At 40.9% G+C, this 22,613-nt stretch overlaps 1 protein-coding gene across 1 annotated transcript in view; it reads right to left on the bottom strand.

The window, feature by feature from the left end:
* The window catches only part of MYO3B (myosin IIIB), a 245,837-nt gene extending 236,213 nt beyond the window's left edge, over positions 1–9,624 (bottom strand). The window contains exons 1-2 of the mRNA XM_026647772.1: positions 9,478–9,624; positions 2,114–2,248 (exon numbers count right to left, since the gene is read on the bottom strand). Coding sequence (XP_026503557.1) covers positions 2,114–2,248; positions 9,478–9,624 — 282 coding nt within the window. The remainder of the gene's footprint in view (positions 1–2,113; positions 2,249–9,477) is intronic.
* Positions 9,625–22,613: the final 12,989 nt, after the last annotated feature.

Here is a 22,613-nt window from a genome sequence, read left to right as displayed (position 1 = left end):
TGCCATGTATAGTCTTTATTATCTTTATTGTACTAACTGTGTACTATTGAGATGTGTTGTGCTAATTTTATTTGCATTCTTTTTTCACGAAAAGCTATAGCCAATAGAAAAGTAATCTCAAGGGACTGGTAATGAGATATGAAGCCTTTCAGCTCAAGGCCACCACTTCAAACCCAACCCAAGTTGACTGAAAGTGATACAGTCTTATGGCTGTTCAGTAGCATATGTGAAATGAATCACATTCTCTCCAAATAGCTAAGTACCCACAACACAAAGACCACCACCAAAATTGGCAGAGACACCTGTGTTGGTAGTCAATGGAATGAAATGATCATGAACACTGAACTAGCTGCCTGCCACTAGAGGTGGTCATTACATAAGAGAGCTAATGCATGTTTTTAGGGACATGGTCTATGAAATATCTTTTCTATGAATAAACATAAAATGTTAGTTCTCAGTGTAGCACCTTCCCTCATCGTATAAAATTAAATTAAGGGCCCACTTCTGCTTCTCTTACTCACTTTGAGTGGTACCTTACCATGGGCTTTAATGCAACTACTCACCTGACTAAGGTATTGCTCATAGTGAGTAAATGTTGCAGACTAGTGCAAGGAAAAATATTTTTAATTAGAAAATTGTAAAGATGCTCATCACAATGACTATATGATTTCATCAAAGAAACAGGGATCACAGTAACAGAGAGCTTTGTATATACCCTTTTACTGAAAAAAATCACTACACTATTATAAAACATAATTGCTGTGCACAGACAAATCTGCATGCAATTCTAAGGCAGGGAATATTTCCAAGGTCAACTGTTTCAATAAACTTCTGTATATAAGGAAAATGAGAAGTTTTGTCTTAAATTTCTTTACAAATTTTAAATTAGGTGCACCAAAAACAACAAGCTATACATCATTAATGCAAAAAGCTAACCTGCGGAAATGGTATGTTCTTGTGACGTTCATGATTCTGTTGTACAGAACAGCATGTCTGATGTACTTTGGGATAAGAATGTTAGCTGTTTCTCTGTTAGTCACTAAGAACCCATACAGCAAAAAAAAAAAAACTGATGATCATTTTGATAACCATTGAAACTTATTATGAAAATTGGCATATGGTACCAAATGCTGTCCTCCATACCGTATAATGTTGCAATGCATAAAAGTCAGGTTTATTGTATTACTGGAACAGGGTTAAAGTAGCACATAAAGTGATCATACTTTACTCTGATTCCACCCACAATCCCAGAATAGCTGGATGGTCCTTCCAAAATAATCAGTAACAAATAAGTTAGTGCTCACATTTATATTGATGTAACTATGTTATAGAAAAATACTGCTATGGTGCAACACCCCTATAAGATCACTCTAATCTCTGTGCTGGGCTCCATACACAATTAATCCTTTAAGAACATCCTAATCATCTGAGTGAAATCCTGGAGCTAGTGCAGTCAGTCAATGACACTAACTGCAGTGCAGTCAGAATGACATCCCTCATTTTGAGAACACTGAAACCTGCTAAATGGGCAGAGTCTGCATAAGCCATTTAAAGTGCTAGATATTCAACAGCATCCTGTTATTAATTTTACGCTGCCTTAAGACAGTTTTCCCATTACATTCTCTCAGCCCACATTTGCAATGGGTGCCAGGTTTGGTAAATACTGTGTGTGGTACTTCATCATGAAGACATCTTTTGGATTATCCAATGAGACCTTGACTTCTCAACACTAACACAGATGTTTTCTCCAGCATGGAAGATCAATTTACTTTCAAGTAAGAAAATTATTATGGAGCCCATTCTATGTTTTTGAAGACAGAACGAAGTACCTTGAATGGCAATAAAGTGCTGATACCAAGCCCCCATGTCTGGGGTTTGTTACTGAATAAACACTGAGTGTGTTTTTTTGAAGGGTGGATCTGCAAACACCTCCCACGGCCAGACTGTTTGATCAATATCCCTAAACACAGAACCTAAAATTCTAAGGTTCGTCTCTCAGTATAGAGCACAGAGACCCACCATTTGCTGTTTCTGATTTGTTCACTTCTAAAGGGGAGCACCTCGCCCTAAAAATCCATTTTAATTAAGTTCTAACATTATCAAAATATCTTACCTCAAGAACTAGCCAGAGCTGTCCTCCCACATATTGATCCGCTTTGTAAAACATTCCATAAAACTTAACAACGTTGGGATGATTGGGAAGAAACTGTAAAATATTATATTCTGCTTCAATTTCCTCATCCACATCCTAAATGGAAAACACAAATATGGTGTATAAATAAATAATAATTCAGTACAACAAACAAATAAATCTTCTTTTTATCAATGAAGTATCTATACATTATTTCATACTTCTAAATGTCTTTATTGTGATGCACTGAAAACAATCTGATCAAATAATAAAATCTGGTCAAAAACCAATCACACCACAATTGTCTTATTGCAAATAAAAGTGTGAACTCCATGTGCAGTCAGTAGTTTTGCCTCAAGGGTACGCTTAATGCATAATAATACACTGCTATCACAAAAGTAAAAATGGTGCTTAGCTCTGCTCACTTGTCTAAATGGAAAATTTGCATATATATCTTTTCTAATTTGTTCCTTAAATCTGCATTTCTGATGGTTGAGCTACTGTAAATACATGAATCTTAGCTTCATTTTTTCTTTTTAAGGTAATCTGATGAACCTAATTATATAGCAGTTTTAAAAGACATTAAATGGGACATGAATAAAAATAAATACATCTTTAAAACAGGAGAAATTTATACAAACTAAAGCCCACATGGAAAACGGATACAACAGGAACTATTAAACAGAGCAAAAATCAAAATCCTCAAAATAAGCAAAAATTTGAGTATTTGTCTAAAGAGGGATTTTTGTGAAGATGAAATAACAAAAGACCAACTATATTGCACAATAACCCACATGAGCCCCAGTTCAGCAAAGCACTTAAGCACATGCTTAAGTGTATTCCTATTCAGCACAGCCTTTGACTTTAACAGGACTTGAGCACATGCTTCAAAGTTAAGCATGTGCTTAAATAATTTGCTGAGTTGGGATAGTTTGCTGTATCAAGACCCTGGTGCTTTATTCCATTAATCACATATTACTTATTACATTCTTCTGACTCATACTGTACAAGGGATGAACAAGTTGTATTTCTGTAAATAAAAAAGGGGCAACTTTTCTCAGTACGGGTTTTAGTCTCAACGTCCCAGTCAAATTCCAGTGCGGATAATTACATACTGAAATCCTGTGGTTTCTATTGGCCACAATATTTGCCACACATCGAGGTGTAGGTGGTGCAACCTAGTAGTCAGAACAGGAGTCTGGCCTCATGGTCAGAGCAGAATCAGAGGGCAGAACTGGAGGCGTGGTCAGGAGGCAAGTGAATGGTCAGTAGCAGGAGTCAGAACAGAGCTGATGTCATGGTTAGGAGACAAGCCAGTGGTCAGAGCCAGCAGTTATGAATCAGGGGGTCGGAGGTAGGCAGGAATTAGGGATGGAATGGAGCAGGCAAGGAGTGGAGCAAGGGCTGAACAGGAAGTAGGTCTGGTGCAGCTATGGGCATGGAACGCATTGAGCAGCCACTGTGCTCCTGTTGCTACCAGGCTTAAATAGGGATCTGTTGGCCCTTCTGTCCAATCAAGGAGCAAAATCACTTTGTGAGGGTTTACTGGGTCCACTCGAGCTCATTGGGTTGCTAGGTGACCACGCCCAGAGCCAACTGAGTTCCTGACAGTATGGTCCCCTTTTGGGCTCCTCCTAGGGGCTCATGGCCCTTGCTTGTCAGGGTATCTTTGGTGAAATTCCCTCAAGAGATCTGGAGTGTGAACATTTTCTTCTGGTTCCCAGAATCACTCCTCTGGCCCATACTCCTTCCAGTCTGTCAGATACTGCAGCTTCCCCTTGACTTATTGGGAGGCGAAGACCTGATGGACTTCATATTCCTCCTGCCGATGGACAATTACAGAGGGTGGAGGAGGATCTACCCAGTTGGGGAAAAGGTTGTCAACAAACGGTTTAAGGAGAGAAACATGAAAGACAGGTGAATCTTGAGGGATTCTGGCAGTTGAAGCTTGAAGGCCACTGGTTTATTTGCTCGATGATCCAAAAAGGACCCAGGTATTGATGGTCAAGCTTGACCGAAGAATGGTCTGTTCTCAGGTTCCCAGTTAAGAGCCAGACCTTATCCCCTACTGCAAGGTTAGGGGCAGCCTATTGCTTTCAGACCGTGTAATGTTTATAAGTTTCTTTACTGGCAAGTAAGTGTTCCTTGAGTTCCTGGCATGTTTTCTGGACCATATCCATGTCCCTCAGGACAGCAGAGCTATTGGGCAGGACTGGATGGAATCAGGGGTAAAAGACAAAATTTGCAAAGAATGGGGTGTGTTGGGTGGAAGTGTGGGTTGAGTTGTTGTACACAAACTCAGCCAAACAGTATTGGGAGCCAATCATCCTGACAGAAATTCAGAAAACAGCAGAGATACTGCTCCAGGGTCTGACTGCCTCTTTCAGTTTGATCATCAGTCTGCGGATGGGAGGCTGTTAAGGTGAGGAATTTAGTGCAGAGAAAGTGAAGAAATTCCTGCCAGAATCAAGAAATAAATTGAGGCGCTCAGTCCAAAATGGTGCAAGTCGGTATGCCATGGTACTGAAAGATGTGCTCCAGGAAAGCTTGTGCTATGTCATGGGCAGATGGCACAGTGCAGCAGGGAATAAAATGGGCCATCTTGGTCAGGAAGTCCACTTCAGTCAGGATAACAGTGCCGTTGGAAGCGCAGTAACTCCACTATAAAGTCCACTGAGAAGGTGGACCAAGGAAATGGAGGTTTGGGGAGGGGCTGAAGGAGGCCCATAGGGTTGGCTCACAGGTTCTTCATACAGGCACAGAGGTCGCAGGACTTCACATAGTTTTTAACATCTGTTCATAGGGTCAACCACCAGAAGTAACTAGTAATCAGATTCCAGGTTTTAAATTGGCCGAAATGTCCTGCTATAGGTGAGTCATGGCACAATCTTAGCACCTGAAGTTGGGAACTGGTCATCAAGTGACTAGTGAGGGCCGAACAGACAAATTGGGAGGATTTAAGGAGAGCGTGAGGGCTTTCTGCTCCACTTCACAGTATTCGTCCTTGCAGGACAAGGCATTTGTCTTCTCAATCTTCTTAGACCCAGGATAGTAGGTAACCATAAAGTCAAATTGGGAGAGGAAAAGGGCCCAGCGAATCTGACATTGGTTGAGTTATTGTGTTGTCTGTAGATGCTCCAAATTCTTGTGATCTGTCCAGACTTGAACAGGGGCCTGGGCCCCCTCAAGGAGGTGGTCCCACTCCTCAAAGGCAGCATTGATGACCTGGAGCTCTTTGTCCCATACATCATCTCTCACCACGAGTCAGTTTCCAAGAGAAGAGGGCACAGGGATGAAGCAACTGGTGAGAGGACCATACCTATTGCAAAGTCCAAGGCATTGGTCTCAACTATAAAGGCCTTTGTAGGGTCTGGATGGGTCAAAATGGGGGCAGAAATAAACAACTTTTTCAAGTGGTTGAAAGCCACCTGAATGTCAGGGGATCAGGTGAACTTAACTCCCTTCTTGAGGAGGGACATTTTAGGGGCTACCAGGTCAAAGAATCCTGGATGAATTGCTGGTACACACTTATGAATCCAAGAAACCATTGCACTCCACATATATTCAAGGGTGCCTTCCACTTGGTGATGGCTGCAACCTTGTGGGGGTCCTGCTGGAGAGATGAGACAGCTCAGAAACTCCACGGTAGCCTTGTCAAATTCACATTTCTTGTGTTTCACATAAAGTTGATTTTGGTGAAGCCAATCAAGAATGGTGTGGCACCTGGTGGTCATGGAGTTCTTGGTTTTCTGAAAAAATGAGAATATTGTCTAAGATGATCAATATCGAGGATATCTCAGAAGACATTGTTCATGAAATGCTGGAAAGTTGCAGGGGCATTACGCAGACCAAACATTTTGACCAAGTATTCAAAATGGCCATAGCTGGTTCAAAATGTTTTCTTCCATTCATCCCCCTGTTGGACTCTGATCAGGCTGTATGCTCCATGCAGATCTAGCTTTGTGAAGACCTGAGCCAAATGGATTCTTTCCAGGAGTTTGTTTACGAGAGGAAGAAGACATTGATTACAGATAGTGATCTTTTTTAGATGTAAAGTCAGAGGGAGCCATCCTTCTTAGGCACAAAATATATAGATGTTCCCACGGGGGAAATCAAAGATTGGATGAACCCATTACATAGATTTTCTTCATGGTACTCCTGGAGGGCCTGCAGCTTAGGTTCAGATAAGGAAATATGTGTCCAAAAGGAACCTCGGTTGAAGGCTGACTGTGTAATCATAACTGTGGTGAGGAGGGAGGGCATACTCCTTCTGTTTGTTGAATACTTTGGCATATTTTAGGTATTTGGCAGGAATTTCAGGCACTGCTCATAAATCTTTGGTTCCTAACTCTGGATCCTTCAGGGGCTTCAGTGTACCGCAGAATGTGACCAGCCATTGGCTTGAGCTGGGCAGGCATGTTTGTCGGCACCACAGGGAACACAACAGTATAGATCATGGGTGCCATCTAATTTGGGGGTCATGAGTGACAAGTCAGGGGACACCAAGGACGTCCAGTGAGTACAGAGCGCAGATGACCCTGAACTGCAAGATGCCTCGATGACCACCAAAGGTAATGACCTCCAGGAGAGCTGTCTGATGCTTAATGGGGCCTGAAGAGAGAAGTGACCCATTGATAGCCTTGACAAGCTCAGGGAAATCCCTGCAAAGAATTCCATGCTCCTTAATGAACTCCTGGTCAATGAAATTGCCAGAGGTGTCCAAGTCAACCAGTGTTCTAAGTGGATATGAGGGATGGCAGAATGCCACAACTGAAGAGGGAGACAGAGCAGGGAAGCATGCTGATTAGGGGTTGCCAAGATTCTGGCAGATAGCTGGCTTCACAGTTTGCTGTGGGGAAGAGGGGAGCACTGACCCAACCCTAGCCCCCTCACACTGGGACTGGGCTTTGGTGCTTCCCAACCTGGAGATGGACCAGTCTTTGGTAGGGCACCCTGCTGCAACATGTCTGGTCATCCCACAATGTAGGCACAACCCTAATGCCTGACAAGTATTCTTTTCATTGCCAGAGAGGTAGGGCTCAGTAAACTTGCATCATTTTGGAGTCTGGTGTGGCAATAGGAGCTCCAAGAGACATAAGAATTCTGACCAGTGGGGGTCAGGTGGCCTGTCGTTTTTCTTAGGCTCCCTCTGTTAGCTGATCACCAATCCTAAGACGAAGATCAATTAAGGCTCCCAGGCTAGGTGGAAGTTCCACCCATGCTAATTCATCTTTGATTGGGTCATTGAGTCCCTGCCTGAAGTAGTGTCTCTGCACAGTGGATATCTGCAACCAGACATTTAAATTCCTCTGCATAGTTGGTGATAGACCCAAGACCCTGCCACAGTATATTCTTGATTAGGAATCGAAGATGATCTCCATTGCCTGAACAAAGTTCTCAAAGTGTTCAAGGAGAGGACTGGACCCCTGCAAGAGTGGTGAAGCCCCCTTCAGGACCTCTCCAGTGGGCAGACTAAGCACTAATCCCACTTGGGATTGATCTATGGGGCATGACTGTACATGCCAACATGAACTGGAATCCACAAAACTTGGCACAATCCCTGTTAAATTTATCAGGTAGGGGCAGCTTAGGCTCACAAAAAGTGGGTGCACGAGTCGGGACTACAGAAGACACTGCCCGGACATGTACCTGGGCCTGGAGGGATGCACTGTGGTCACACAGCATGGCGATCTGAACCTGCAGTTCCTGTAGGACCTAAACAACTTCTGAGAAGGTGGGCTGGCCTCCATCTGGGCCCCCTCTATGCCAGCAAGTGGGCTGCTCAAACTCACACACCGAGGTGTAGGCAGTGAGACCTATTGGTCAGAGCAGGGGTCTGGCCTAGAGGTCAGAGCAGAATCAGAGGGTAGAACTGGAAGTATGGCCAGAAGGCAAGCCAATGGTTGGAGCCAGAGATCAAAACAGAAGCAAAGGGCAGAGCTGGAGTTGTGGTCAGGAGCCAAGCCGGTGGTTAAAGCCAGGAGTTAGGGGTTCAGAGGTAGGCAGGGCTGGAGAGGAGCAAGGGCTGGACAGGAAGCAGGTCTGACGCAGCTTCGGGTGCTGCTGATGCAACCAGGTTTAAATGGGGATCAGTTGGCTCTTCATCCAATCAGGGAGAACAGTCACTTAATGAGGATTTACTGGGCCCAGCTGAGCTCATTGGGTTGCTAGGCAACTGCAGCCAGCTGAGTTCCCCACAATATTCTTCTTCAATTCCTGTCTTAACTATTGTGTACTATGGCTGTGCACTGTAAAAAAGCTGCTGCTTTCTATTCTACAGCTGGCAGCACTTCAGTGGTGGGTGAAGGAATTCCATTATAGAGTTTGTATAGATTTTACAGTGATATGGGATCCTTTCTGATGAACAGCACTATATGAATGTAAGATATTACCATTAGTGTATTGGAAATGCCACCGTGCAATCTGATCATGTTCATGCTCCAATTGCTGCAACCTTGGATACCTAAAATCTGTACCAGCGAACTACCCAGGTGCACTGCCAGAAATCAAGGTCAGCATGAATGCTGATTTTGAATAACACATAAGGCTATGAACGGGGGAGATCTTACCAGGTGCTAAGCAACTTTCACTCCCACTCAGGTCAGAGGTCTTTGTGAGTTGAAAGTGCTCAGAACTAGAGTTGGCTGAAAACCACAAAACAAGGTGCAATTTCCAAGTGGCTGTTTGAGTCAACCAGATTCATTCCCCTCATTATTCTTGTGATGATGTTTAGGGGTTGGCTGTTCATCATATGAACACACACATTTGAATGTGAACAAGCATATTCCCTATTTATTTACCATCTGCTGTGTGTCATTTGCAATTTGCTATTCTGCTGTTTGAAAAGTTTCAGTCATCCAATCAGGGAGCAGAAACAATACCATGTGACTTAAATGACCAGTCACTCAGTGAGAATAGTTTCAGTGAACAGTTTTCTAACATCTCATTGGCTGAAACTTGTTTGCAAAAAACTACTGATGAATATTTGTGAATAATGACTAACCATAACATTTTGTCAAGTCATGAATGGTTCACAAATAGAAAAAAGGCAAAATTAATTATTTTAAACAGATAATTCAGTCTGCTCTGCATAGCACCGTGTAGGACTGTGTCCTAAGTTATACAAAAGAGCCTTACAAAGGGGTCAGTGTGAGGCTGGATGCAGTTTTTTTTTTCTTTCCAAACCAAGTAGCCCACATCTGCTCATAATATATTTAACAGGTCCCTCCAGGTTGTTTTCAGTTTGCCTAAACTTTGAGTCAGAGCTTCAAGCCTATTTGAGAGTAAAACCTTTTAATGTTAACAATGAAGTTATGATTAAAATAGGATTATAATCTTTTACTTACACTGATAGGATCCAGAATTTTTACTGCGGCCAGACTCCCGTCTTTCTTATTGTTAACCTTATAGACTTTACCATAAGTGCCTTTTCCAATGGTCTCTATAATTTCCCAGGTATCTGAAGGATCAGCTAATGATGCGAGTCCAATCATATTGGGATTATATTGAAATAATCCATATAGTGGCGTCCTGGAAAACAAAGTTTGTACATTTGTTAAATTTTATGGGATTTAACAAATTGTTTCTTATTCATTCATTCATTTATTTATTTATTTAACCAGCTAGCTGAGGAAACAGATCGAGCACAGAATATGGAACAGAATGGAACCAATAAGCAGCTCCTGATGGCTTCCTTCTGCCCTGAGCACTACTATTAACCATAGAGCACTGAACCAACAGGGCAGGCAAAGGAAGAGCCAAATCAGAACCCAGAACATCACCAGTGGATAAATAAATATGGCCACATTGAACATTTCTCTTTCCCAATCTTCAGCTTTACAGAGTTGGGGTACTCTGCCTGTTGCCCTGAAAGGCAGTGTTGAGCTCTGCTGACTTCTTCTCTAGCATTTGGACCAAATGGCTCTCAAGTGAATCTATGCTTTAGATGGATTCTTGTGAGCAGGGAAGGGGAAGGTGCCCTACCTTGGGGACCTGAGAAGGGAAGTAGTGGGGGCTCTTGGAGAGAAAACAGGAGAGAAACTGAGAAAAATGCATAAGGAAGGACACATTCCCTAATTATTAGGACCTTGAGCAAGATTTTGGGCACAACTATTTTAAAGATCTCCAAATACCCATCCAACCTGTGATTGAAATTTGATCATTCTGGAAAGGAACTAACATACAGTCAGAAGGGAAAGCCAGGAAAGGGGAGATCCAGCAGGAAGAAAGGTGGCAGGCTGAAGAAGTGAGTGAACAGTCCAGTAATCAGGGAGAGCAAGCAGCCTGCGTTGTTATCATGATATAGGTACTGGGTCAGTTTAACTCTGGTGGAAGGTGGCTCAACTCCATTGACTTCAGCAGAATTGTGCTCACTTACTTCAGGCTGAATTTGGTCCATATTTTTATTGTGTAAATAGCATCCTCTAATGTTCTTATTCTCACTAGTTGCATCAGGAGGATTCATGTGGGAAAATTACGACTGGAAACATAGTAATATAGTGCCTCCCATTTGAAGCCAGGGACATTCTGTCTGGTCTTCAATAAAGGGAGAGAGTGACCTTGGAAATGTGTGGTGAGTTTTATAAACACAAAGTTAAAATTCATGTTTAGTTTATGCATTTTTTTTAATTGTATGGTCATTGTACTCCTTAAATCCAACCTTATTATTTACAATACTTTGGTTCTTTATATCAGACTCTAAAAGTCCATGTTAACATTTCTGAAGCCCCAGCAATGTTCTTGACACTGTTCAAGGAACAAGTCCTTTCTCCAAAGTTTAAAGGACACAAATAGAGAAGCAGGTTGTGTTGGAAAGTCTACATTAGCTTGAAGGTTTAAGGAAGGGGGCTTTGAGTTTGGTTACTGGCTCATTTGTTCAGGGCATAGGGTGACCATACGTCTCATTTTGGCTGAGACAGTCCCCTTTTTAAGACCTGTCCCCGACATCCCAACTTGCGGGGCATTTGTCCCATTTGCTCTTGCCAACTGATCATCAGCAAATGGGACAAATGCCCAGTTTTGTGAAAAAAAGTGGGGTGCACCCATCTGTGGGGTGCGGAGGAACGTTCGTGAGTGGCAGTGCTCAGGCTCAAACTAGAACCCAATTCCAAATAAACCCAAACATGACTGACCTGCAAAACAAGCTGCACAATCTACCTGAAATACAATGTTCATTGACTTATTTGCCCTTCCCTGTAAACTACAGTGACCTACATAATATTTTCATCCCCAGTCATGACAAGCTAGCAAGAGGATTCTTTACTTTGAAAGAACCATGGGGCTGACTGGAGATACTTATTGCTGACAAAGGGTCATGAAATGAAGTGGGAGCTCTTGAATGTACTTTTTTTTGTTAAGTCTGTGTGAATTTATTATCTGATCAGGATAGAAAAGGTGTGTCTGTTAACAGAAATTCAGTGGCCATTGTGTACAGCACAGTGATGAACATGAATTTGTAAATATTTTATCCTTAAAAGACAAGGACAATATTGGAAATGTTCTTCATTACTGTAACATTTAAAATAAAAACAAGACTATACAAAATCATGTACCTTTTGGTCTATTTTTATTACAATGAACCTTTGTTTGTCTTTTTCCATATGACTAAGTTTTATGAAGATAAGTGCTTTCGGGCAGGGACTGTCATTTACTATATATTTATACAGTGACAAACACAATGAGTCCCCAGCCTGGTTGAGGCCTTGAAGTGCTAGCACAAAATAAATGTTAAATAATAATGTTAAAATGTTTATAATAGAAAAGCCTACAAAACCAAACAGCCAAATGCTAAGTTGCAATGTCTCTAAGTTGTGCAGGAGGCTGAACTTGATGATCCCTTTTCCCTTTTCTGTTCTCCCAAAATCTCCCTCATATGGAATACAAAGAGTGGCTTAAAGCTATGGTAAGCTTAGTAGTAGTACTTCCACTGACCTCACCAGAGGGTGTTTCAGTTGCCTACAGACCATAAGGATTCTGTGAGTTCATCCACCAGATGGGGGATACTTTTCAGTAGTAAAGTCTGTTCTAGTGGCAATTGGCAAGCAAAAAGCAGTCTACACCAGATGTAGAAAAATAAAGATTTGGCAATTAACACTACTGGGAGTGGAGCAGCTTTACACAGAGGCTATTTGTGACTGTGCAGTAGGGGTATTTCGGAAATGACCAGATGGCATCAGCCAGCCCACAGTACTGCACCTAACCTTATACACAAACACAGAAGTGACCAAATACAAAGCAGGTGCAACTCAATGGATTTTAGTGGACTTGCACCCACTTACACTAAGGTCGAATTGGGCAGCAGGCCTGTGATTTTTTTTTTAAAGAGGAGATGATAGCCTAAAATTTAAATAAGCCTAGTAAAAGTCCATCTGCCAAAGTGAATAGCCTGGGTGATAGAAGAAACTATCCACAGAGTGCAACATCTGCTCGGCCATGTCTGGAGAGTGTTCCCTTTATTCCAAAATAGACACTCTCTCCAGCAAGAAATTAAACTTGTTTTTCTAAAAAATATGTTTTAAGAATTATTTTAGGGAATTTCTATGGCCAGTGTTATACAGGAGGTCAAACTAGATGGTTATAATGGTCCTTTCTGGCTCTCAAATGAATTCACACAGAAAAATGAAAAGACAAAAACACATCACTCACGGACAAACACTTTTCACAAAGTGATCACTCAATATCTCACCTATCAGTCCTCGTCCTCAAAGGAAACCTGCACAACACCTTCAAAAGACGAGCCTGGGGACTTAAATTCATAACTCTGCTGGGCACTAAAAGCCATGGACTTAAACAGAGACACTGGTTTATGGCTCATTACAACAATTTACAACATACCCTACTGCCTGCTAACCGCTAATTCCCACTTCATTTTAGTCACCCGCCTACAGCATGTGTGGAACCCTTCTGCTTAATCATCTGTCCCACCTTGTATTTAGTGCAGACTCTCTGGTTACTTTATCCAGACCTGAGGAAGAGCTCAGTGAAGCTTGAAAGATTGTCCCTTCCACCAACAGAAGTTGGTCCAATAAAAGAGATTTACCTCGCCTACCTCGTCTCTCTCTCTCTCTCTCTCAATACAAATTTAGTCAGATCTGGCATGACAGTTAAAAAACTTTCAAATACAAGTACAGCTGTTTGTTAACTGCACTTACAGAAAACTATCTTTCATTGTGTAGCATCATCACTTAACAGCATTTCTGAAATAAAAATAGCAGAAGTTGAACTCATCAAAAACAGAAAGGAGGATGTAAAGGAGACATGGCATTGGCACTATCAGGACAATCTGTAACTCAATGCTCACTGTTAACCATAGTTTTCAGAAAGGATTTTGAGGAAAGAGATCATGTTATCTCTTAATGCTGCATAATATGGGAAGCAAATATTATACTTATGGTTACCTACTTTATCTCCTCTTTTGAAGAAAGACAGGATAAATCTGACGCATCTCCAAAAACATAAAGGCAATGGGTGCTCTTACTATGCAACTTGTTTTTCCCCCAGAACAGTGCTCCCAAATTAGTGGATCTTTTTGCAAACCATCATCTTTCATTCTCTAAAAATGCACTATAAAATATAGAAGATTATATAAAAAGCATGTTCCAAATAGAGCAGAAAATTCAAATCTTTGCATGTATTAATGTATTCATATTGATATTCAGCCAAAAATAAATCAGAATCAAAACGAGTATCCAATAATCCAGTGTTCAATAGCATCTAACTCCAAATGCACAAAAAGTAGCTATCTGAAATATCAAGCATGATGACTCAAAAATCAGTTGTGTGTGTCATCATTGTAGTATCGTTATTCACAAATCTGATATTGAGATGTAAAAAATTAAAAAAAGAAATTATACTTGGATTTTGCAAACTGTTCCTGTTTTCAAAGCAGAATAAGGATCCCTCCTTGTCCTGTTTAATGTATCATAGATTCCAATGCCTCATACAGCAGGTGAGAGGACATGATACGAGAGACCAACAAACAAGGATAACAGAGTCAACAATTGCTTGATTGTGTTATTTTTACTGTTGCCTCACTGAAATTGCAAATATGATATATAGCAACAGAGGCTTGTCCATTGCTTTTCAATAGACAGTCAATATCTCATCCCGTGTAAAATGAGCCATCTGGACAGGTTTGCTATAGCCCTGAAATTAGTACAAGGTTCAGCTCCAGCCTAGTGCTTATGAAAGTCATGATGTACAGTACTAAACATTTTTGGACTCCACTTCTAGCTGGTAGTGGGCACAACAGCAATTCCAGTACATACACTTACACAATGAAATAGAAAATATTGTTATTGTTCCATATGCACAACTCTGCATGTTGTTAGTGTTTGCATAGCATTCTGGCTCTGCTTCTATCACCACTTGTACTAGAGTAGGTTAAAGCTGCTCTTGTGAAGTAGTTGGCTGCATAACCTGTTAGCGCCTATTTGAACAGTAGAACCATCAAAAATATCACATTCAAAATCAAATATTCAGCCTTTGCAGTGAATTCAATTTCATTTTTGTTGCAACTGAGTGGGCCCTAGTATTAAGGCCCCACTCAGGCCTATTCAGAAAAAGTCAACACACTCAGCTATTGCTACATCAGCCTGTGTTCTGTCTCTTACTGATGTTCTTACCCAGCCAGCCACTAAACAAGCAGTTGTTGTTAGTGGAACTAATGAACCCTCGAAAGGCACAGGAAAATCAATAGTCAGAAAAGCTCCTTCTGCTAGTCTGACTCCTTCTGGCCTCTCTTGCTGAATGGGGCAAAACAAAGAGAATGTCAATATCTGGAAATTAAATGTTCAAAAGAACTCATCAAAGCACTAATCTGTAACTATTCTCATTTTGTCACTGACAAGGAGATCACAGAGTTTTGTGCAGAGATTTCTCTTGAGGCTGAGGATCAGTCATAAAGGGAGATGGAGAAAAAAGGCCCTGACCTCTGTGAAACTCACATTGAGGTGTAGGAAAGTTAGGCAGGGAAGGAAATAAATAGGGCAGGTCCCCTTCTGAATAGCATTATGAGCCAGTGGAGTGAGGTACAAGCAAGACAGACAGAGGGACCAGGGATGATAAAAAATCATTAGTCTTAATTGCAGTTTACAGGGCAAACATCACTTGATTACAGAAACTACTAAATGAATAAGGTACATGTAATTCCCAGCCCTCCTTGCATTAGCCCATGGGGTGCCTTGCCATTTCTCTTCCCTCTGTACCCTTCTTACTTATGAAGAGGGCATTGTCACCTTCAAGAGGTAAATCCAGTAACAGGCACACTTTCGGGTGGTCAGCAGATAGGTCAAGATGAGCTGTTTGCAGATTACAGTACCAAGAGAAAGACCATGAACAGTAGCTTCCTTCTTTCAATCTTTTCTGAACCTGAATATGCCTCCTGCTCAGTTCTGTTAAGGGCCAGAAAATCCCATGATAGATGCAGCTCCTCAGGTCATTATGTGTAGCTCAAATAGACCAAAGCAGCAAGACCCATGATAAAATTGTGAGACATAGCAACACTGTGACTGAGCCCAGACCAAAACCCTGGACCTGAACAATGACAAACCTTGGGAAAATTGAATCTAGCTCCAAACTTCACGGCTGACCCCTATATTTGAATTGTGCTGAATCAAAACCAAGCTCTGGATAGAACTGAATTCTGGGGAAAATCCAGTTCTGAATTCTATCTCTTGAGCCCATGTCTACCAGTCACTCACAGGGCTGAGGTTTCAGTCCTAAACTAAGTCATAAGTGAATTATTTGGATGGTTTTCTCCTAATATTTACTGTAGATTTAGTCCACATCACAAAGTAAGCATACATTTGGCACCATTTTTGGTTTGTAGTAAAGATAAATCCCCAGGACCAGCTAAGTAGAACTGATGAATATCTCGACTGAGATGCACTGACAGAGAAATGTGTGGAAAATTACATATTCCTCTCCCTTATGGTGCTTCATTCACGCCAATACTATTAGATAGGGCTGTCAAGCGATTAAAAAAATTAATCGTGATTAATCGTGCAATTAAAAAAATTAATCACGATTAATCGCACTGTTAAGCAATAATAGAATATCATTTATTTAAATATTTTTGGATGGTTTCTACATTTTCAAATATATTGATTTCAATTACAACACAGAATACAAAGTGTATAGTGCTCACTTTATATTTATTTTTTATTACAAGTATAGGCACTGTAATAAAACAAAAGAAATAGTATTTTTCAATTCATCTAATACAAGTACTGTAGTGAAATCTCTTTATAAAACGGAGTCCACTCAGTCCTACTTCTTGTTCAGCCAATCGCTCAGACAAACAAGTTTGTTTACATTTTCAGAAGATAATGCTGCCCACTTCTTGTTTACAGTGTCACCTGAAAGTGAGAACAGGCGTTCTCATGGCACTGTTGTAGCCGGCATTGCAAGATATTTACCTGCCAGATGTGCTAAAGATTCATATGTCCCTTCATGCTTCAACCACCATTCCAGGGGACATGCGTACATGCTGATGATGGGTTCTACTCGATAACAATCCAAAGCAGTGCGGACCGACACACGTTCAGCAGAAGGTTACTTTTCTTTTTTGGTGGTTCGGGTTCTGTAGTTTCCGCATCGGAGTGTTGCTCTTTTAAGACTTCTGAAAGCATGCTCTTCAGATTCTTAAACCTTGGGTCGAGTGCTGTAGCTATCATTGGAAATCTCACCTTGGTACCTTTGTGTTTTGTCAAATCTGCAGTGAAAGTGTTCTTAAAATGAACATGTGCTGGGTCATCACCCGAGACCACTATAACATGAAATATAGACAGACTGCGGGTAAAACAGAGCAGGGGACATGCAATTCCCCAAGGAGTTCAGTCACAAATTTAATTAACACATTTTTTTAACGAGCATCATCAGCATGGAAGCATGTCCTCTGGAATGGTGGCTGAAGCATGAAGGGGTATACGAATGTTTAGCATATCTGGCACATAAATACCTTGCAATGCTGGCTACAAAAATGGCATGCAAATGCCTGTTCTCACTTTCTGGTGATGTAAATAAGAAGAGGGCAGCATTATCGCCTGTAAATGTAAACAAACTTGTTTGTCTTAGCAATTGGCTGAACAAGAAGTAGGACTGAGTGGACTTTTAGGCTCTGAAGTTGTACATTGTTTTGTTTTTGAGTGCAGTTATGTAACAACAAAAATCTACATTTGTAAATTGCATTTTCACGACAAAGAGATTGTACTACAGTACTTGTATGAGGTGAATCGAAAAATACCATCTTTTGTTTATCCTTTTTACAGTGCAAATGTTTTTAATCAAAAATAATACACACTTTAATCTATATGAAAATGTAGAAAAACATTCAAAATATTTAATAAATTTCAATTGGTATACTATTGTTTAACAGTGTGATTAAAACTGTGATTAATCGCGATTAATTTTTTTGAGTTAATCGCCTGAGTTAACTGCGATTAATCAGCAGCCCTACTATTATAAACATTTATTTAAAGGAATAGCAAAAGAAAGGCCAAATTACTTAAAGGATTTACCCAAGAAACTGTGCTCACAAGCTTGGACATGCATTGTAAAATTTACACTATTTAAAACCAAAACCAAGAGGTACTAGTAGCAATGACAGAATGAAAGCGAGCCTCATTCCTGAATGAAACAATAATTGTCCACCGAATGGCAATAGACATAATGTCAATGAAATCCAAATGCCAGCCAACTCATTCAGCTACTGAGAACTGAAATAAGGTAAGAAAATTATCTGGTTAATCTGTAGCTCTGTTTTAGTAGTTTCCCCTTCAGAATCGGACTGTTGCACTTAAAACAGACCCACAAAATAATCTTCTATCATAGATATTTTTCGCCATCAAAATTTTCTTCAGGTGTATGAAAAATATATAGATCAGTGGTAAAATATAGAGTACTGCAGGAAAAAGAAAGAGAAAGTGTGTATGTGTGTGCGTGTGCTGTCGAGTATTTAAAGAAGATTTGTGGCAGCCAACTGCATGAGTTAGGAGAATACAGCTGGCAATTGACTAACTAACATTTCTTTACTGCAGTAGAAACATACCTATATTTTTTAACTCTTTCCTCAGAAGCACAAGGGATGGCCACAGCTGGAGATGGAGCACTGGACTGGGGGGGCCAGGGCTCAGAGGTGGCACAGAGCATTCTCTCTCTCTCTCTCAGGTGCTTGACTTTCTGGTTCTTGCTCACATGTTCAGGGTCTAACTGCTCACCATATGTGGGGTTGGGAAAGAATTTTCCCCCGGGTCAGACTGGCAGAGACCTTGGGGAGTTTTGCCTTCCTCTGCAGCATGTTGGTACAGGTCACTTGCCCTGATTATCCGGGTATATCTCACTTAATAATTTCCCTGCCATTGCAAGACCTCAGGCACTGGTGCACCTTAGTCCCTCCTAATCTCTGCCAGTGGCCCAGAATAGTCTAGTCTCCTGTGAGCTGTGATATTTTGGTCTAATTTCAGTTGTTGGGTTTATGTGTGGGTGCTGGGGGGTCTTGGTGGTCAGACAAATGATCCTGTGTTCCCTTCTGGCCTTAAACTCTATGGCTCGGTGACACATAACAGCCATGTTTATTGTCTCCAGTTATGTGCCACATAGGCACTGACTAAAAAAAGCAAAATATGATTTGTTAAAAATGCCTGTAGTGCAACAAAGTAATAGGCTAAGTCCCCTAAATACTATGGTGAAATGTTTCTCTCAAAATAAAAGACTTTGGAAATGCCACACCGTAGCCAACATTTTGCAGAAGTTTGGCAAGTCCTATGTGGCTTATCCCTAAGTATTTGAAAATCTGCTTTAACTGTCTGCTAAAGATACAATTTTACAAGCACTGATTGTTTCTGCTCTCAGGGGGTCCAGTATATTCCTGTCAAAGCTCTAAGGATGAAGGATTTTCCCATTTCTCTTGCTCCATACTTTAACACATAAGGTTCCACATCACAGCCTCTATTCATATAGCCAAGTGGATTTGGACCACACTCAATTTGGATCCCATTGAGGATGCTCTTTAATTGACTTGTTGGTAAGAGCTGCAAGAAACTGCCTTCCCAATGCACTTTATCCATTACTTGCACTTTATTGTTATTGGCTTCGTCAGAAACAAAGAGGGCATTTACAACATAATTATGGTGGCTCTTAAATTTTTTGAACACCTTAACCCAACAGTAAAAGCCTTACAAAATCCTAATAGTTCTGAAAGAACAGAATTGGTAAAAACATAACTTCAGAAAACGAGGTTCCATATTGTTGGAATAAAACTCTTCTATGAGCCTGAGTACAAACCAGAAACCTTTTCATAAATATCCTGGAAAATGGTGCATGTGTACAATCCAGACCTGAGCCCAAAGAAATGTTTTTGTTGCGCTTGTTACCATCGTTTGTTGCATTAGTTACCAATTCTTTGAAAGTTAGCCCTCATTGTGCCACTTTATACATGAGAGAAGCCTGAAGCTGTGTCATTCACATTGTCTCACAGTGTAGTGTGATGGATCTGCAAAGCAGGGGACTACAGCACCCATCAGCCTTCTCCCCACTGCACATCACTTTCCTCCTGGCCTGGTAAGGTGAATCCTGAACCAGGAAATGGGCAGGCTTTATTGGGAAGCAGCGCCTGCATGGCGAGCCAGGAGATGCAGAGAAACTGGAGACAGAGAGGAATCCCCAGGAATCATCTGCAGAGCAATGTGTGGAACAGATGATGGTGTGTGAAGGACTTATGGGGGAGCAGCCATGGGTGGGCAGGAGGCCAGTGCAGAGGGGTCCCAATAAGAGACACTAACTGAGCCTGGCCTGAAAACCCACAAGCTCCTAACTGCTTGAGTAGAGACTGAATTGGGGAGGGCAACCCCAGGTACTAGGTCTGAAGAGCCCTGACTCTCCACTGGACTGCCCTGGGGCCCAAACAAGAACCGTTATTGCTCAGTTTGAACTGTAACTGTTTAAGGCCCTGTACTTCGGGTATTTGCAACCTTTCCCTTTCCTGCCAGCCCTAGTAAAATATCCTTTCCCTTAGCCCTGTGTCTGAGTGGTTACTGGGACCCACCAGGGCTAGTGCCTAAAAGGCATAGCTGCTGAAGAGCCTACAATGCTCGCCTCCAAATGGTACAAATGGCACACTACTGGGTTTGGTGTACTCCAATACTAAGCAGCCCCGCTAAGTACAGTATTATAATTGGTGGTATTAGATTGTAAAACTATTGTCTGGCCTGTTTATTACTCACACAAATAGGTCATAGAAAAGATCATTTATTTGTGTTTACCTAAATTGTATCCTCCAAATGCAGGATCCTTCAGGCCTACTAGGGGTGTTGTATAAGCCCAGGGATGTTGTGTAAGCCCACTATCCACTCTAGAGCTGGGACGCTAAGAACCCCTCCCCTCAACTTCTCTACTCCTCCTGGACTACCTCTTTCCTTTGGCTCACCCCCATTGCTCACCAGTCACCTATCAAGCTCTCTACGGCCACCTCTATATTGGCTCTGCTCCATGGCTGCATGACTGTCAGCCTGGGTCCTTCAGCACCACAAGTACCAGGAAAATCAGCCTTACACGGCTTCCTGGGCATTCACTTCCAGACTTCTTCCGCCTCTGGTGTCATTTTTGGACCTTAGCCCTCAATGGGACCCCTCCTTCTGCAGCCTACAATCATCATCATCAATGGTCCCATCTGGCCTTGAAATCTATGAATCATCCCAACTTGCTACTTAGGTGAGTCATTTTTATGCTTTTGTGGAACTGGCAAAAGATGCAATATTAACCCTAGAGAGGGCTGCTCTGGGTTCCCAGAATGAGGCCTCACAACTTGTGTTTGATAAGACATCTCCTCTCAGACTGCTTGCATATTTAAGAATAGAGGGAATGACTATTAGGGTTTGGTACAAAAGGAAGGGATTAAAGATAGATATGAGCCCTGGCCCTGGCTCATCTCTAGTTTTTAATGGCCATCTGTTCCTGCATGGTCCTATTACTTGTTTGAACTATATAGCCCATTAAACTACACAATTCTGAGTTAAAAGGCAAAATAATCCTAAAGTAGATTTTCACACTGTTTTAATTTTTAAAAAACAACTATCAAGGTGTCTGATCTCATCTTGGTGCACGTTAATGTGATCATTCATACCTCAGGAGAAAACTGTACCCTTCAGAGCCATATATTACCCTTGACCCATGCAAAAAACTTCCAATGATGTCAATGGCAGCATATGATCCTATGGAACAAATTCAGCCATCAGTTATAACCATTCAGTTCCATTCACTTCTATGGAAGTGAAAATTTCATGGGTTTAGCAGAATAGATTTTGGTCCATCACAGAATGGCACTTCTCAATGGAATGTGTACAAAACAGTGATGCATCTGGACTCAGGAAGATGCTTAAGCAATTATTTAAGAAAGCCAGACAGATAAAAAGAAATCCAAAGTACATTTACAAAGTACATGTTCTCCCATGAAACTTAAAGAGTTTTCAGGAAGGATCAGCATAAATATAATGGTGCTGGATTAATGACGGCAGGTTAGAAACAGTTTGACTAAACAAAGCTGTACAAAAATAAATAATTTTCACCACTGCCAAAATTGAAGCCTAATTGCATTTCTCAGAAATTTGCAAAAAAAAGGGAAACATGTCAGTTTGATCTTCAATTTTTCTTTTTTTTTTTTTCTACAAAGAAGGTATATTTTGTAGGTAGAAAACTGTTATTTTGCAATGAAAAACTAAATTGTCAAAATTTCTGGGCAAAAATTGCAAATTTCTGCTTGGAGTAAATTCATGAATATGTATAATTTTGCCCAGAGTTTAGCAGAGAAATCTGTGTTCAGTGGTGCAAATATTAACGTTTTGCTATGGCTCAAATTAATGAATAAATGCAAAAAAATAATGAATAACTAACGAGATAAAAACAGGTACACTTGCATTGTCTTGGGAGGTCCGATCCTCAATGGTAATGAGCACCTGCATTGAAATATATGGGAATTTTCAGTGCTCAATACCACTTAGGATAAAGCCCTTAACAGCTAATGAATGACAATAGTGCAGTTCATTTTACAGTAAAATTAACAGTGCTACATCTAGAGTTTTGATCATTCAACATATCCAATATTGGATAAAAGTAATAAAATGATTTATCTGATTAGTTACATTTGATTGATAAATATTAAATTAAAAATATTACAAATAGTTAACATAAAATAATATTAAGCAGATGAGATTTTCCAAGATAAGATCCAGTTGTCAGTCAGTTAAAATTAACAATTTTTTAAAAAAATTCCTAATCAGTGGCATTGCCACTGCAAAATTATTATTCATCTTAGCCATCTAACTAAAATTCCTGTAAGTGAAATACATTAAAACAATTGCAAATCTCTAATAGCTAATACATTTCAATTTTGCCTCAAGCTGGGAGTTCAGTGCTAAAATGAAGTTTATAATCCCATGAGCCCATTCAGTTATAAACTGCAGGTGGCAAATCAAGAGACTACAAACTA

Source organism: Terrapene carolina, unplaced genomic scaffold (genome assembly GCF_002925995.2).
Source record: "Terrapene carolina triunguis isolate 2854851 unplaced genomic scaffold, T_m_triunguis-2.0 Scaffold62, whole genome shotgun sequence".
NCBI classification, from domain to species: Eukaryota; Metazoa; Chordata; order Testudines; family Emydidae; genus Terrapene; species Terrapene triunguis.
The sequence above is the reverse complement of the archived record's forward strand: the minus strand, read 5'-3'. Positions and strand labels throughout refer to the sequence as shown.